This window comes from Myxocyprinus asiaticus, chromosome 8 (assembly GCF_019703515.2).
Source record: "Myxocyprinus asiaticus isolate MX2 ecotype Aquarium Trade chromosome 8, UBuf_Myxa_2, whole genome shotgun sequence".
NCBI lineage: Eukaryota > Metazoa > Chordata > Actinopteri > Cypriniformes > Catostomidae > Myxocyprinus > Myxocyprinus asiaticus.
In genome coordinates, this window is record NC_059351.1 from 21,891,053 (window position 1) to 21,908,781 (window position 17,729).

General features: G+C 41.3%; 1 protein-coding gene across 1 annotated transcript in view; it reads left to right on the forward strand.

The window, feature by feature from the left end:
- Window positions 1–17,729, forward strand: part of LOC127444927 (glypican-6-like) — a 397,241-nt gene that overhangs the window by 73,327 nt on the left and 306,185 nt on the right. Inside the window, exon 2 of the mRNA XM_051704591.1 lies at window positions 6,375–6,533. Coding sequence (XP_051560551.1) covers window positions 6,375–6,533 — 159 coding nt within the window. The remainder of the gene's footprint in view (window positions 1–6,374; window positions 6,534–17,729) is intronic.

A 17,729-nucleotide genomic window follows, 5' to 3' on the forward strand; every position in this document is an offset into this window, starting at 1 on the left:
TGGCATATAATGCAACAAGGTGTGCTGAAGTGAACTGATTTTAGCAATATCCGATCTATCTCTGTGTAAAAATAAAATAATGATGCTGGCACCTTTCAATTTTTTATTTTTTTATTTTTTTTTACCTGTAGTTTTGCTCCAAAAAAAATAAATAAACACGTCGTCATTTTGAAACCCGTCTACCAAATAATGCATTACTCAGGCTTTCATCATCCTTTATATTTATCTTTCACCTGTAAAAAATAAATAAAAAATAAACCAAAATTTGAGCAGAGGGAAGTCTGACAGAGGATGACCCAATTGTTGACATACAGTAAGAGTACAAAGCTTTAAAATTTGCACTCCATTTAACCTTGTTGCTGTCTAGGAGAAACAATTGAGAGATATTTATTCATGTCAAAGAAGAGTTCAGATACAGCCCTGCACATAAATTGCACATTCTTTTCTTTATAACAGTACATTAAAGTAACAACGCATACGGAATTTAACCATAACAGGCCTTAAAAATAAAAATACAAAAAGGAAAGTTTGTACAGAACCAGAATCTAAAAGAATATTTAGATATATTTAATACTTCTGGAGTCATAGGAACTCAAACTTTGGAAAAACAACACAAAATATTGAATTATTCCAATTTTCAACACACCATTGGCAAATAATGCAAAGCGGGGTGCTGAGATCAACTGATTTTGGTAATAGACCTACCTATTTCTGTGTAAAAAAATAAAAGAATGATGCTGCCACCTTTCTAAGGTTATTTTTTGACCTGTAGTTTTGCTCCAAAATCATAGGCAAAAATTGCCATTTTGACCCCCCACTACAAAGCGTCATGCTTACTTGTGTAACCTCCGTTCCCTGATGGAGAGAACGAGACGTTGTGTCGATGTAGTGACTCTAGGGGTCACTCTTGGGAGCCCGAGACACCTCTGGTCTTTGATAAAAGGCCAATGAAAATTGGCGAGTGGTATTTGCATGCCACTCCCCCGAACATACGGGTATAAAAGGAGCTGGTATGCAACCACTCATTCAGGTTTTATGCTGAGGAGCCGAGACAAGGTCCGGACATTTCAGCGGGTAGTTCAGCATTGTGGCAGGAGGGACACAACGTCTCGTTCCCTCCATCAGTAACCATGACGTTCCCTATCTGTCACTCACTCGACGTTGTGTCAATGTAGTGACACTAGGGGTCCTTATACAAAACGCCGCAACTGGCTGAACTGTTACGTGAACTGACGGTGTGTGACAGGCAGACAACTGTGTGCCTCATAGCCAGCACACCAGGCCGAAATGTAACCTCCCCCAACATAGTTATGAGTGTCAAACGGCCCTTTGGGGACAAGTCAACTACCCAAAATATAGAGACAGACTAACCCAGTCGTGGCCTCTTTTCCCCTTCTTTTTTTCCACTCCCTAAAAATCAAGAGGGATTATCCGACTGGGCTGCCAGGTCTAGTTGGGGGGTGTCCCTCCAAAGGGGAGGACACTGTGGAGACCACACCTCGCCCAAAGAGAGCGGGGGATATTTAAGTGGAAAAATACATCTTGCTGACCATGTGGAGAGTCTCATGGTAGATCCTACCCAATGGGGGAGGAGTTACTACAAATATGGAGACTGTGGCAGAGGGGGCTCTGCCCAAGGAAGATGCAGTTTGCCAACAGGGAAACGAATTAGTGGAAGATATACATCGCATGGGGTTACCTTACAGGGAACCGGCACATGCGGAGCACCTACCCCAGAACAGGGCTCTTAGTTAGCATGTGTACTGGGCCGGCAGCGAGTCTCTCCGAAAACTCGACTGCCACAGGGCTCGGAGGAAGTCAACCAGGGAACATAGTTTGTGAACACTACTGGGAATTAATGGTGCACGTCTTCAGCTCAGAGGAGGTGAAAGGCACTATGTGCAAGCGATACACCCGGCCGGCTATCACAGGCTTATCCGCTTGTATTGCGTGCCACTACCTGGGATGAAACCGGTTCTACCCGGAGGTTGTAGAACCTTGCAAAGGTGTTGGGTATTGCCCAGCCCGCTGCTCTGCAAATGTCTGTTAGAGAGGCACCCCTGGCCAGGGCCCAGGAGGCCGCTATACTCCTGGTAGAATGGGCTCGTAGCCCTACCGGGGGCAGCACATCCTGGGCGTGATATGCTATAGCTATGGCGTCAATGAGCCAGTGGGTGATCCTCTGCTTGGAGACAGCACTTCCTTTCCGCTGTGCACCAAAGCAGACAAAGAGCTGCTCAGAGATCCTAAACCTCTGCGTGCGATCCAAATAGATGCGTAAAGCTCGCACCGGACACAGCAACGACAGGGCTGGGTCTGCCTCCTCCTGGAGCAGTGCTCGCAGGTTCACCACCTGGTCCCTAAAAGGGGTCGTGGGAACCTTGGGCACATAGCCCTGTCGGGGTCTCAGGATCACGTGAGAGTAGCCCGGACCGAACTCCAGGCATATTTCGCTGACAGAGAATGCTTGCAGGTCTCCTACCCTCTGGATGGAAGTGAGCGCAGTCAGGAGGGCAGTCTTCAAAGAGAGTTCCTTAAGCTCTGCTGACTGCAAAGGCTCAAAGGGGGCTCTCTGTAGACCCTGAAGAACTACAGAGAGGTCCCATGTGGGAACAGAGTGCGGTCTGGAGGGATTCAGCCTCCTGGTGCCTCTCAGGAACCTGACGATCAGGTCGTGCTTCCCTAAGGACTTACCGTCCACTGTGTCGTGGTGTGCTGCTATAGCAGCAACGTACACCTTCAAGGTGGAAGGGGACAGCCGCCCTTCCAACCTCTCCTGCAGGAAGGAAAGCACAGATCCGACTGCGCAACTCTGGGGGTCTTCCCGTCAGGAAGAACACCACTTAGCGAACAGACGCCACTTAAGGGCATACAGGCGCCTTGTAGAGGGGGCCCTAGCCTGAGTGATAGAAGGTCCTTCCTCAGGGGAATTCGCCAGGGGGGGCTGTCGTGAGGAGAGTGAGGTCCGAGAACCATGTCTGGGTGGGCCAGTAGGGTGCTACCAGGACAACCGCTCCTCGTCCTCCCTGACCTTGCACAGAATCTGTGCAAGCAGGCTCACTGGGGGAAACGCATATTTGCGTACGCCAGGAGGCCAGCTGTGTGCCAGCGCGTCTATGCCGAGGGGTGCCTCAGTCAGGGCGTACCAGAGCAGGCAGTGTGAGGATGCTTGGGAGGTGAACAGGTCTACCTGTGCCTGTCCGAATCGACTCCAAATCAGCTGGGCCACCTGAGGGTGGAGTCTCCACTCTCCCCTGAGGGTAACCTGCCATGACAGTGCGTCCGCTGTAGTGTTGAGGTTGCCCAGGATGTGAGTGGCTCACAAAGACTTGAAGTGCTGCTGACTCCAGAGGAGGAGATGGCGGGCGAGTTGTGACATACAACGAAAGCGCATACCGCCTTGGCGGTTGATATATGCTACCATTGCTGTGTTGTCTGTCCGAACAGGCGGGGCGGAGCTCTAGGTGCCACACCATGTCGTGGCCGTGCTGAGTTCAGGGACATCTAAGTACTTACCTGGCTCCTTGTGACCACCCCCGGAACAGCCTGGGACGGGGGAGGAAGAGGCCTGTCCTCGTGACCCATGGAGACTGTCACATGGTGGGCGGATTTGTGCCACAGCTTGGCGCTCAGGAGCGGGAAGACCACCGCTGGAGTGCCAAACCTGCCAAATAGAGTGGTGGATAGTGGTCGTGATGACGGCCGAGCACACCGGATACGTGACCCAGGGAACAAGGAAACCGCTCTTGCTGAACTCTTGGATACTGCAGCCACTTGGGCATGCAGCACAATTAAATGCAAAGGTAACAAAAAGATTCTCCTCCCGGCCCTCGACCGGGGGATGGAGTGGTCTGCTTACCATCTCCAGAGCAGCAGGTTTAGTCGTCCCCGGGTCACCCGTCTCAAGGGCGCTTTGAAGCCTTTCACGGGTTCTTGGCGGCTGCGAGACGGGTGGTGTCTGCTTCCTGCGGTGGGCTCCACGCTGGGGCCGGGCCGAAGGGGCGGGCTGCGGCGGAGCCGGTGCAGTCACCACAGGGGGATGCCCTTGGTGACAAGCAGACGGGGTGCGGGATCTTGAGCCACGCCGGGGCAGGATATGCCGGATAACCTCCATCTGCTGCTACACCGTCGAGAATTGCTGTGCAAAGTTCTCAACGGTGTCGCCGAATAGGACCACTAATGTGGACATCGTCAGCCTGAGAGACCGCACCGTGACCTTCGTCGCTTGGAGAGCGAGGTCGGTCACCAAGCGCAGTTCCTGCATCAATCCCAGGACAGAACTGCCCTCGTGCAGTTCTTTTAGCGCCTTGGCGGACTTTCAGGAGAGCCATGCCGTGCAGGGCGGAGGCGGCTTGTCCAGCGGCACCGTAGGCCTTGGCCGTCAGAGACGACGTAAACCTACAGGCCGTGGACGGGAGCTTTAAGCACCCACGCCAGGTGGCGGCGCTCTGCGGGCATAGGTGCACCGCGAGCGCCTTTATCCACTGGGGGGATTGCCGAATAGCCCTTGGCCGCCCCACCATTGAGGGTAGTGCCTTTAGTGCGATTCATGCCATTAAGAAAACACTGTTTCAGAATGAATAAGACACCCTGTGCCTATGGATATAATACATTACATCGCAGCCAAATAATAATCCCAATTAAAAATTTTAAAACACGTCCACGCACGAAAGCCAAAATCAAGAAGGTCTAATAACTTTGTCCTGGTATCAAATAATATTTGCGATCTAAATGTTGCTTGCAATAATTTTTTTTTCGTCAGGGTACACGATTACTTTTCGAAACTTAAACTGACACTGAATGCTTCAGCCAGCCTAATTTACACTTAGAAAACTCCTGATGTTGCTATAACAATGCAAAAAGCACTTACCAATTTACTTGAAGTGAAAATCAGCCCTCCTTTCCTGTTTACATCTTAGGTTTTTAAATCCATAAGGATCTCTTTCTCAATGGTGATGTGGTAGTGACAGCCGACGCGTCAGCAAGATCTTGCGCTCTCTGCTTTCAAATTACGTACATCACTTAAAGCGTGATTGCATCACTCAAGGCCAGCTAGAAGGCCTCGACTGGGACATATCCTAAAGACTACACCCACCAAGAACAAATAAATCAATCTGATTGGCTGATGAATCTGACAATCTGACTTTAGATGCCTATTCACTGCACTGTTGAGGGATTCTGTAGAAATTGCAATTTGTGAACCAGTCGTCACGCTTCGCTTGTAAGCATCAAGAAATAAATTCTGATTGGATAAACTATTCATTGTTTGCTATTCATTTTTAGATGAATTAGGAGTGGAAAGCGATTGAAAATAAATAGGCAAAAAGGTGAATGGAAAAGAAAGGATGAAAAAATATTTATTTATTAGACATGTTAGGCCAGCAGAGAAGGCTTTGCTGGCCCTGAGAATTTGCCACTGGTGTGTTAACATGATTTTGGTTTTTATAAAATCACTTAATAACCTTTTCTGTGTAAAGTTATAACCAATTTTACAACTTTGTTCCATGACAATGTAATATGTCATCAAACCCTAAAAATGACGATTTAAACAACTTTACAACTATAATACATAAGTTTTAACAGAATAATTAATGTAAGTGCTTTTATAAAATTATAAGCTTCACATTTCTGCCTTTAATCCCTCCATACATTGGCCACATTCACTTCTATTGTAAGTGCCTCACTGTAACTTTTTGCTTTTTTTAGAGAAAAAGAGGGACGAGTCAAAATACATTTTTGTGGTAATCAACATTATGCCACAAATGGTTTCAATTGAGCTTAACTTGTATTGAACCTGGAACGTTCCTTTAATGTTAACAAATTGACCCTTACTGTAAAGTGTTACCAATTAAAGAAACACTTTAAGAGGTTTAAAGCTATTATAGTCTATCATTTAAAACTAGTACTTTTTCTTTAAAAATCATCTTGGAGGACAAGAAATAGTTATCTTAAGTGAAGAAACTATTTAAATCATTTCAGCAGGGAAATGATATAAAACATACAAGAGAACATAGTCTAATGTAATGTAGTTGATCAAGCATGAAGTTTTAAAAAATATGAGAAACATTTTCACGTCAATGCTCTTGACAAGTTTTCTACTTGTTTTGCACTCATTAAAACGCACACCTGAGTGAAAAACACGTGCCTGATGGAGGTACTTCGAGGATGAATCTCCATCTGTCGGTTTGACGTAATTAAAATTGTCACTTCGAGTAGTTGTGTACATTCAGTTGGTGCACCTTCACATCTTCAGTGTGGTTTGGGAAAATCACAGATCGCAGCTTTGACTTAATGAAGCATGTTTGATTTGCTGTGATGAGCTCTGTGTCTCCCAGCGCGGCCCGTGTGAAACATGTCCTTCTCTTTACTCGCAGGAGAACATCTGCGGATTTGCTCCCAGGGCTACACCTGCTGTATCTCAGACATGGAGGACAAACTCAGCCAGCAAAGTAAGATGGATTTTGAGAAATTAGTGGAGGAGAGCAGTCGCACCATACGGACAATATTTACCTCCAGACATAAAAAGTTTGATGGTAAGTTGAAGCAACAGTTGGTTTCTACCTTGCTGTGGTCTTGTAGACCAGTGTTACCAGTTGTTTTGCTGTTTTTACATGCAAGATCCCAGATCATTTCAGTCTGACCACTACAAATTTTAGCACCACATTTTAGCACAGATTGTTTTATGAATTTGTCTCAGTGTAATGCAATGTTTAAAGCTAAACTGGACTAAACAGCAAACCCTTGGCTGCCAATTAAGCGCTGTGACTCATTTTACATGGGAAGGCGCCGTTTAGATCGAGGTCTGAAAGGAACAGTAGCAAAAACCAGCCTGTTTAATTCAGGGGTCAGATTTAAAGGTCTGAAATAGGTGGAAAATTATCATTACCAAACTAAATTATGGCCATTTTGGGGCAAAAAAGACTTACATTATAAGAAGAGTCTTAGGGAAAATTTGAAATGGTAAAAAAAGTATAATATGAGCCCTTTAAAAAAGTGATTCAAAGCTGTTATAATCAGAACTAGAATATACTGGTTTCCATAAGCTCTATGTGTGGTTTTAAACAAACCAGACTGACATATTCCTTGGTACTAGAACTAATTATATATATATATATATATATATATATATATATATAAAACATTGTAATGAAAGCATACATTGGAGAGCTCTTGCACGTATTCAAAGGTTATGTAAAGGTAATATTGGTGCTTTTAAAAGTTGGTAATTTGCATTAAATGGAAAGGGAACGACACTTGAGCATATCATGTGAAGAGTGAGTGTAAAAGAGAGTAGTTCAAACTTATTTTTAGTATTCATTGAATTTGATCTACAATGTTTGAGAAGGAGAAGTTGAGAATGGTGCTTTTGATGTATAAAGCCAGAGGAAAATCTAATTGCTCAGAAGTTACTGAGTATCTCAGTTATGGATCATTTACAGTGTTCATTTGCTCTTCCTTTAATCTCCTTGCTGACTAGGAGAAAAAATTGAGATATTAAAGTGATCTCATTTTAAAATGTACTTTCCTGAAAATGTATAAAATGTAACTAATACACGCTTGATGAGCCTAAAGAAAAGCTTCTTTGAATAACCATGAGAAAAATCATACTGATGGTCTGCATACTAAGAGGCATTAAAGATAAGACATGTCATTCTGGAAATCTCTAGTGGCTTGACTGTATGCCAGCCTGAACACCAACCTACATTAATCCTGTAACATTTCAAAACCCTTCACTTTGAATTACTGTGCACTGATAACCAACATTATGTTCTGTGACAGCACTTAGTCCAGTCCAAAATCAAAGTTCTTCTGCTCACTATTTGGTGGGTTCTATAGAGGTAGTCTGCAGAAAACATCATTATATTGGACAAACAATAAAATAAAAAATAAAAATGTCCTGTGGAAATATTTCAGAGTTGTATTTTACAGCGTATGGTGCTTCATGTAGTTGGCTTGTAGGTAGTAGGTGTTCTTTATGGTGGGTGTGGTTTGTAGTCTTGTGGGATGCATACAGATACACTTAACAATATTAGGTAAAATAAGATACCCTGTTGACTGAATTGAAAGTAAATATTCTCCAGATAATATTTGAATAAATTCTACATTGAAAAAAATAAATAAAAATAATAATAATTTTAATGGAAAAAGAAAGTAAAAATGTTACAGTAAAACAAAATGTTAAATGGTTAACTGATTACCTTACCATGTACAGTATACAGTATATTAACAATGTGCAAAATACAATATATAATATAAAATTATTTATATATTTTAACAAAGTATAGTATATTAAATATATATTAAAATGTATAAAATTGTATTAAAATATATTTGAAAATACATGTAATTTTACAGAAATAAAAATATTGCAAAAAATATGTTTGAGTAAAAAGTAGAATTTACAGTACCTTATTATTAATGGTGAAATTTTATATTATTTTTTAAATTTTTAAATGTACATTACTTTTACAGTAAACTATTATTAAAATTACTGATATCAGTTATGTACATTGGGTTGTTTTATGCTACATTTTCTGCAGTTTATGTTTATTGCATTGATTTAGTGTCACTTCAGTTTCCGTTGGTCTTTTGTGTTTGTGACAGATTTTTTGTAGTTCCAGTTTGTTGGTATATATATATATATATATATATATATATATATATATATATATATATATATATATATATATATGATGAGGAGGAGGGCAGGGCTGGGCTGGGCCATGAGGACACACGGCCGGCCCTGAATCAGCTGACTGAATCAGGCTAATCAGGAGGGGGATAAAGATGAGCCAGAGGCGCTAGTTCGAGAGAGAGAGAGAGAGACGCATGCGGCCACGTTGCATGTGTGTCTGTGTTTGTTAATATTTGTTTTAAGTTAAGTTTGACCTTAAAACTTTATTTTTTACTGTTCAGCCGGTTCCCGCCTCCTCCTTGTCCATCTTTGAACTGTTACAGTGGTGCCGAAACCCGTGAGGGAGGAGGGATGCGCTGTTGCGGAGTCCTCGCCACTGACATCCACCAGGGGAGCAGCCGCAGCCGTCTGCCTGGGGACAAAGGAGTCACTGCTGGCCGCCGAGAGCAGGAAGAACTGCTGCTGTCCGCCGTAGAAGGGTAGGAGTGGTTCCATCAGCCAGGAGCCGGAGGACTCGCTTCTGTCCGCCAGGGGAGGAGCGAACTGGCGTCCGCCAGAGGGCGTAGGAGTGGTTGAGGACCCAGCGACAGCGCGTCCGGGAGCCAGCGAGCAAGTTCTTCTCTCTCTCTCCTCTCTTTCTCTCTCTCTCTCTCTCTCTCTCTCTCTGTGTGTTTCTGCTCGCCCTTTCCCTCTCCCCATGCCTCCCCTTTTCTCTCCCCCAGGTTCTCAGAAGGCGGGGCGGACCACCGGCTGACAGAACGGCCAGAAGGGCAGCGTCTCCCCTCCAGAGATGGTGGGGGGGGGGAGTTAGTCAGACCAGTGGTCCCCAAGCCTGAATCGGGTGGGGGAGGAGTGTGTGAGGAGGTGGGTGTGGCCAGGCCGTGATGGTGCATGGCCGGCGCTGAATCAGCTGATCAATGGGAGAGCGGGATAAAGGGGAGCCGGAGGCCAGTTCGAGAGAGACGCACGCGGCCTCCGGCTTGTCTTTATCCCCTCCCGGCTGATTAGCCAGATTCAGGGCCGGCCGTCCCCGCCCTGCTCCTCGTTACATTATATATATATATATATATACACACACACACACACTACCGGTCAAAAGTTTTAAAACACTTACTCATTCTTTATTATAATTTATTTTCACATTTTAGAATAATAGTAAAGTCATCAAAACTATGGAGTAACATAAATGGAACTATGGGGATTATGTTGTGACTAAACAAAATCCAAAATAAATCAAAACTGTGTTATATTTTCTCTTTAAAGTAGTCTTCAAAGTAGTCACCCTTTGCCTAGAATTTGCAGAAATGTACTCTTGACATTTTCTCAACCAACTTCTTGAGGTATCACCCTGGGATGCTTTTTAAACAGAATTGAAGGAATTCCCATCTATGTTGGGCACTTATTGGCTGCTTTTCTTTATTATTTGGTCCAAGTCATCAATTTCAAAAACTTGTTTTATTTTAATTAAATTTTAGTTTTTATAATGAAATAAATTACTCACAATTATATTTTTGTCTACAAAACTAATATCAAACATTTAAGCATACGCCTTCAGATCAAAAGATTTTTAAGATCATGAGAAACATTTCAGTCAAGTGTTTCAAAACTTTTGACTGGTAGTGTAAATATATATACAGTTGTGCTCAAAAGTTTGCATACCCTGGCAGAAATTGTGACATTTTGGCATTGATTTTGAAAATATGACTGATCATGCAAAAAAACTGTCTTTTATTTAAGGATAATGATCATATGAAGCCATTTATCATCACATAGTTTTTTGGCTCCTTTTTAAATCATAATGATAACAGAAATCACCCAAATGGCCCTGATCAAAAGTTTACATACCCTTGAATGTTTGGCCTTGTTACAGATACACAAGGTGACACATACAGGTTTAAATGGCAATAAAAGGTTCATTTCCCACACTTGTGGCTTTTTAAATTGCAATTAGTGTCTGTGTATAAATAGTCAATGAGTTTATTAGCTCTCACATGGATGCACTGAGCAGGCTAGATACTGAGCCATGGGGAGCAGAAAAGAACTGTCAAAAGACCTGCGTAACGAGGTAATGGAACTTTATAAAGATGGAAAAGGATATAAAAAGATATCCAAAGCCTTGAAAATGCCAGTCAGTACTGTTCAATCACTTATTAAGAAGTGGAAAATTCAGGGATCTCTTGATACCAAGCCAAGGTCAGGTAGACCAAGAAAGATTTCAGCCACAACTGCCAGAAGAACTGTTCGGGATACAAAGAAAAACCCACAGGTAACCTCAGGAGAAATACAGGCTGCTCTGGAAAAAGACAGTGTGGTTGTTTCAAGGAGCACAATATGACGATACTTGAACAAAAATGAGCTGCATGGTCGAGTTGCCAGAAAGAAGCCTTTACTGTGCCAATGCCACAAAAAAGCCCGGTTACAATATGCCCGACAACACCTTGACACTATTCACAGCTTCTGGCACACTGTAATTTGGAGTGACGAGACCAAAATAGAGCTTTATGGCCACAACCATAAGCACTATGTTTGGAGAGGGGTCAATAAGGCCTATAGTGAAGCATGGTGGTGGCTCACTGATGTTTTGGGGGTGTGTCAGCTCTAAAGGCATGGGGAATCTTGTGAAAATTGATGGCAAGATGAATGCAGTATGTTATCAGAAAATACTGGCAGACAATTTGCATTCTTCTGCACGAAAGCTGCGCATGGGACGCTCATGGACTTTCCAGCACGACAGTGACCCTAAGCACAAAGCCAAGTTGACCCTCCAGTGGTTACAGTAGAAAAAGGTGAAGGTTCTGGAGTGACCATCACAGTCTCCTGACCTTAATATCATTGAGCCACTCTGGGGAGATCTCAAACATGCGGTTCATGCAAGACGACCAAAGACTTTGCATGACCTGGAGGCATTTTGCCAAGACGAATGGGCAGCTGTACCACCTGCAAGAATTTGGGGCCTCATAGACAACTATTACAAAAGACTGCACGCTGTCATTGATGCTAAAGGGGGCAATACACAGTATTAAGAACAGGGGTCATTTCATTTTTTTCTTTGTTGCCATGTTTTGTTTTATGATTGTGCCATTCTGTTATAACCTACAGCTGAATATGAATCCCATAAGAAATAAAAGAAATATGTTTTGCCTGCTCACTCATGTTTTCTTTAAAAATGGTACATATATTACCAATTCTCCAAGGGTATGCAAACTTTTGAGCACAACTGTATATATATCATTCTTTTTTCCAGAATATTTTACATTATTTTTTTAAACAGTGTAAATTAAACTAAATATTTGTTTTAGTACAATAGCAAATGAAGACAGTTTGTTCATTTTTCTAAACATCTTTTCTTTACAATATCATGCTAACTATTTATCACACACATTAGCCTGTAAATGGGTTTTATACATGAAAATATAGTGCCAACTTTATATTTTGGGAAGGGGTCCCTTGCAAGAAGATCGCCATATTTCGGTGTCCTTCAAAATATTTGAAAACTATTGCTAAAGAAAAAGTGTGCGCAAGTGTCGCATTAAAAAGCTTTTGCTTGAATTGAGTGTAGCCCAGCAGCCTAAAATAATTTTTAAAACTCAACGCAGAGGTTTTGATTAACATAGCTGGCCTGTAACGCTGACAGTTTCTTAATAACATAGCGAGCAGCTCGATTGTAAGCATGGTGATTATGGATACTGTTTTGGGCCACGGGAACAGGCAAGAAATTTCATTAATGGAGAACAGGACCATTAATACTTAAGGAACATCAATTATACATTTGAAAAATGTACCAGAGTTAGCTTTTTGGGTATGAATATTTTATCAGGCACCCCTGCTAAACCTGAAAAGTTTTGCAAAGTTGCAAACAAAATCAAAATCTATTCCAAATCTCATAATAATTATGCTCTACTTTGAGATGTATGGTTTGTTTGCACTCATAAGCACTTTATAAGATGACTGAATTAGCATTATTAGCTATAATGAATCAAAAAGTCTTGAGTTAAACTCTGAAGTTCCAAACCTGCTGTGCTGTGCGAAGAGGAATCTCAAAAAAAAAAAAAAAAAAAGAAAAAAAGAGAGTGTTTTGTCTCTTAATCACATTTCATTATACAAAAAAAGAAGAGAAAAAAAGATAAAGATTTTGCCTAAATAATATTGAACTATTTTTATTAACCATTTAAAATTAATAGCTAAAATGTATATTAAGGTGCCAGGTCATGCCATTTTCTATGGAACTGGTGAAGAAACAGTCATAATATAAGGAAGGGTTTGCTGAAAGGCTAAAATTATAACAGAGGGCATTTACCAGTGCTCAAATTGGGGGGGCTGGGGGGATCCGGGACCCCCCATAAAGCATTAGGGACCCCCCATAGATACTTATATTTTAGTAAAAATAATAATGACAAATCTGATTAAATTCATGCAGTGGATACGGAAAATTTCGTGAATTATTTAAAATAATTTATATTACGTTTGTTTATAGGCTAGTTGTCATGTCCCTTTAAAATGTAAACGCCCCACCCCACATCTAAAGACCGCTAAGCGCATGACATCGTTGACATGACTGCTTGCTTGGTGTTGCTACGGTGAAGCTAACTTTAGCTAAAAAATGGAGAATAATAAACCTCCACTCGCAGTCGGGAAGAGAAAGCTTCTTACTGACTTTTTTGAGAGGTAATTTTCTCTCTCTCTCTATATATTTCTACTATATCTATCTACTCAATGTCGGGGCTTTTGTATTCCATGCATAAATTGGAATCATTTTGGCTTACTCATTTTTCATTATTAATAGGCCTGGTTCTACAGGGGTGCTAGAGATCGCAATGAAGATGAGTGACAGCTTTTTAGTGATTATAAAGGGAGCGCTCATTATGTGCTATCTATGCTATATATAATCCATTCAGAATTTGTATTAAACTTGTTTTTCATGCTGCTAAGAGGAGGACTAACGACCACGTACAGGCTGCAAAGTTTCAGGAATTACATCCGCATATAAATGCGGGATTCACTTTTGAAATAGCAATGACTGACATATTGATAACCATAGCATTGTTTGTTCCTGAATAAAGCAGCCTTTTTGACTGAAATGGTTTAATAGTCTGCTGACTGATTCACTCATAACTGTCCCTTGCCGCCACCTACTGACGTAACAATGTAACTGCACTGAAATCGTTGAAAAATCACCACCAACACTAACACACAGACTAACAGCCTGTCTTGTCACAATTGATATATTTAATATCTAATAAACTAGTTTCATGCATTTAAACAAGTCTTTTGGAACAAACATTATTTTCACAAAGTGTCACATCAATCATCCAGTTGTTTTAGGGTAGTAAATACTACATTTGTAAATAATGCTATTGAAGGAGACGGTACACAAAAATACATAAACATCAGTCAAGATAATACATTCGTATTGAAAACAATCAAGTAAACATCTAACAAATCATGGATTTGTATATAAAATCAAACAAATAATAATACAAAACACACAAACTCATATTCATCTTTTTAGAACTTGTATAAACAGAAGACAATAGAGCAGATATATACTAAGGTTTCTTTCAACACTAAGATCTGTATTATTGAACAGTTCACTTCTCACCTGAGGTCTACTCGCAGTCTGTTGTTTTCGTTATCATCTCTGAGTGCACAGTTTACTTGTCTTCTCACCTTTATCTCCAAGGGCTGGAGTATCTGACAGAAACACACACACAAACACACACAAACACACGCATATACACACAGTTTTATTTATCACTCTGATAGGCACCGCAGATTTGGCAGTTAATCCCTAGAAACACCTTCAGCTTGGCGAGATATATATTGATCGGTTCGCAGTATCTCTCTATCAAAAAGCCGAACCTCTGTGATGAATGGCTCTCTTTTTGTACTCCGTTGAGTGTGAAGTGAATGACGTGAAGTCCATCTGTTTGCCCAAAAAGTATGTTCACTCAAAACTTGACACAAACCTAAAATTTTAGGGCATTTATGCATTACAGTTTGTTGCATTGGAGAAATAGTATGAGGTATTAAAGTTATTTGTTATGGTTAATTTACTGTACGTTTCAACTTTGTCTCAGATTTTTCTCCTAAAATTTCAGAGGAGGAATAAAAATAGACACACAAATCAATTGTTGACATACAGTAATAGTATACAGAAATAAATAAATGTGGATAGCAAAGCTCAGATCTTTTGCTCTTGGAAAAATTTGATGAGAAATGTTTGAGAACTTTGACTTTTGATTGCGAACTTTATCTTAGAACATCAGAACTCAGTTTGAGACATTGTTGAGATCTGCAGAAACTCTAGAGGAGACACATGAGAGATTACTTGGGTTTTGTTCTCATTTTAATCTCATAGCTGTCTTGGAGAAACAACTGAGTTATTAAAGTTCTCAGTTATGGTTCATTTAAGTATCAGCTTTGAAAAGTTTCCCCTAAAAGTCGTTGGAGAAATACAATTAGACACAAATGAGACAACTGTTGACATTCAGAAGAGTTGAAAAAGTAAGGAGAGTTTGATGAAATGTTTGATTTCATATTGAGATCTCTGACTTTTGATTCCAGACTTTGGGATCTTGGTGTAACGTTCTGGCAGGCTGGCTGAAGACAGGACGAGACGAAGATGTGTGAGAACCCAAGTGCAGTTTTATTTACAGTGCTGGTATTCAAACGTGAATCCGAAACAAAACAAACATAAACAACTTGACTATAATGTTACAATCAACATTACACCAATACTCAACCAAGCACTAGAGAACATGAGGGTATAAATACAAGGACATGGGCAAACACATGACAATGACAACCAATAACAAGACTAAACTAATAATAAAAAAAAAGCTAACAAGACTACTAAAACATGAATCAATGAAAAGACTGATAACAAGATAACAAGACAATAAACCAATGAGAAAAAGACACATGAACATGAGGGAAACAGGATATCACATGACTAGACAAGGATCACCAACACCAAGATCTGTATTATTGAACAGTTCACTTCTCACCTGAGGTCTGCTCGTAGTCTGTTGTTTTCGTTATCATCTCTGAGCGCACGGTTTACTTGTCTTTCCAAGGGCTGGAGTATCTGACAGAAACACACGCACAAACGCATATACACACAATTTTATTTATCACTCTGATAGGCACCGTAGATTTGGCAGTTAATCCCTAGAAATGAACTAATTTAAAAATAAAAGACCTGAAAACATGAACATGTATCTAAACATGAAACAAGAACACACAAATATGTTACATATCCCCCCACCCCCTCTATGGGTGGCTCCCGGCACCAAAATACAAAAAATAAAAATTCATGAGGATGCTAGGTAGTGGGGAACTAGGGATCTGGCGGATGGCCGGTAAACCATGGCAGACCAGGCATAAATACAGGCCACGGCAGAGCAGGCGAAGGGCCCAGAGACCGGCATGGACCAGGAGACCAGGGCGGAGCCAGTGGCCAGAAAAGTGGATCTGGCGGTTTGGGTGACAGCTCCAGGAAGGGAGCAGTGTCCAGCAGTTTGGGTGGCGGCTCCAGGAAGGGGGCAGGGTCTGGTGGAGTCTCAGGAGGTGGAGCCACAGGAGATGGAGCAGTATGTGGTTCAGGAGGTGGAGCAGACTGAGTCGCAGGAGGTGGAGACTGAGGGGGCAAAGCCGCAGGAGGGGACTCGGAGAGCAAGGTACCAGGGAGCAAGGCACTAGGGAGCCATAGAAGACATCATTAAGACATCATTGAGATCCCTTCTGAAACTCTTGTGGAGACACAGCTGAGAATAGCGGGGGTCTTTTTTCCAAGAGAATATACAGTAGACTTCAGCAAATGTCTTCATTTGTTCTCAGTTTAATCTTAGTGCTGTCTTGGAGAAACAACTGAGGCATTAAAGTTCTTAGTTATGGTTCATTAAGTATCAAACCTATCTGAGATGTTTCTCCCCCCCAAAAAATCAGAGAAATAAGAAAAAGACACAAATGAGAATTGCTGACATACAGTAAAAGTTGAATGAGTTAAGAGTTCGATGATAAATGTTTGAGTTCATTTTGAGGTCTTTGACTTTTGATTGCAGTATTTGATATCTTGGTGAATCTGAGCACAGTTGTAAACTTTGTTGAGATCTTTTCTGAAACTCTTGAAGAGACACGTGAGAAAAAGCTGTAGACTTCAGCAAAAGTCTCCATTTAATCTCCCTTCTAGATATCAAAGAGATATTATTTATGATATTTCTTTGCTATTGGTGGAGACATCATTGCTCTTGGTAACGTTATTGCTACCAGTTGCATTCAACATCTGATCTCAGAAAGATGTTGCATTCAACATCTGATCTCAGAAAGATACTGCATGTTTAATGGTTGAAATTTACATTATGGCCATAGCTATTCAAATCAGAATGGTTTAACCAGAGGGCTGCCATCCATATGGCTGCCCACTCTACAAGGCTGTTAAGCTAAATTCCAACCTTTTTTTTTTTTCTTCAAGCATTGAGCTCTCACCACCTCCAAGGGATTTAAACCTTCATCCATTTTCCATGCCCTCGTTTTTTTATTTTATTTTTCATTCCTTCACTATTTATAGGACCCTATTTAAAAAATTATTTAACTCCCACTTTTTGATTACTGCCTCTGCTTCCCAGGGGCCTTGTGTTTTTTGATGCATTATTGAAAAATCCTGATGTGGTTGAGGCCTTTGAGAGACTGCAGGATTAAGTTTAAATCGGAATGCTCATCCTCACCAAGTCTTTTCATTTGCTGTATCTCTGCTTTCCCCTAGAACTCATTAAGTGTGATATTGGCAGTGCTAGGGAGTAGCTAACTAAAAAGTAGCGAGTTTCAAAGCAGCTTCCCCAACACTGTATAAGCCGTGACAAACGTCATGCCAAAATTCAGAGTCCTTTATGACGAACATGTGAACAAACACTTGTTTCTTTTAAACCAAAGAAAAATGCATCCATTAGGCTGCATCACATTTTATTTAATACATTAGTTTGGTTCAATTTCCCCTATTTTGCCCCATCCTGACCTGTTTTTAAGCACAGTGAGATGAGTAAAACACACTCAGGATTAGACAAATACGGGCATTTCGCTCAGTGTGGGAGAGCCG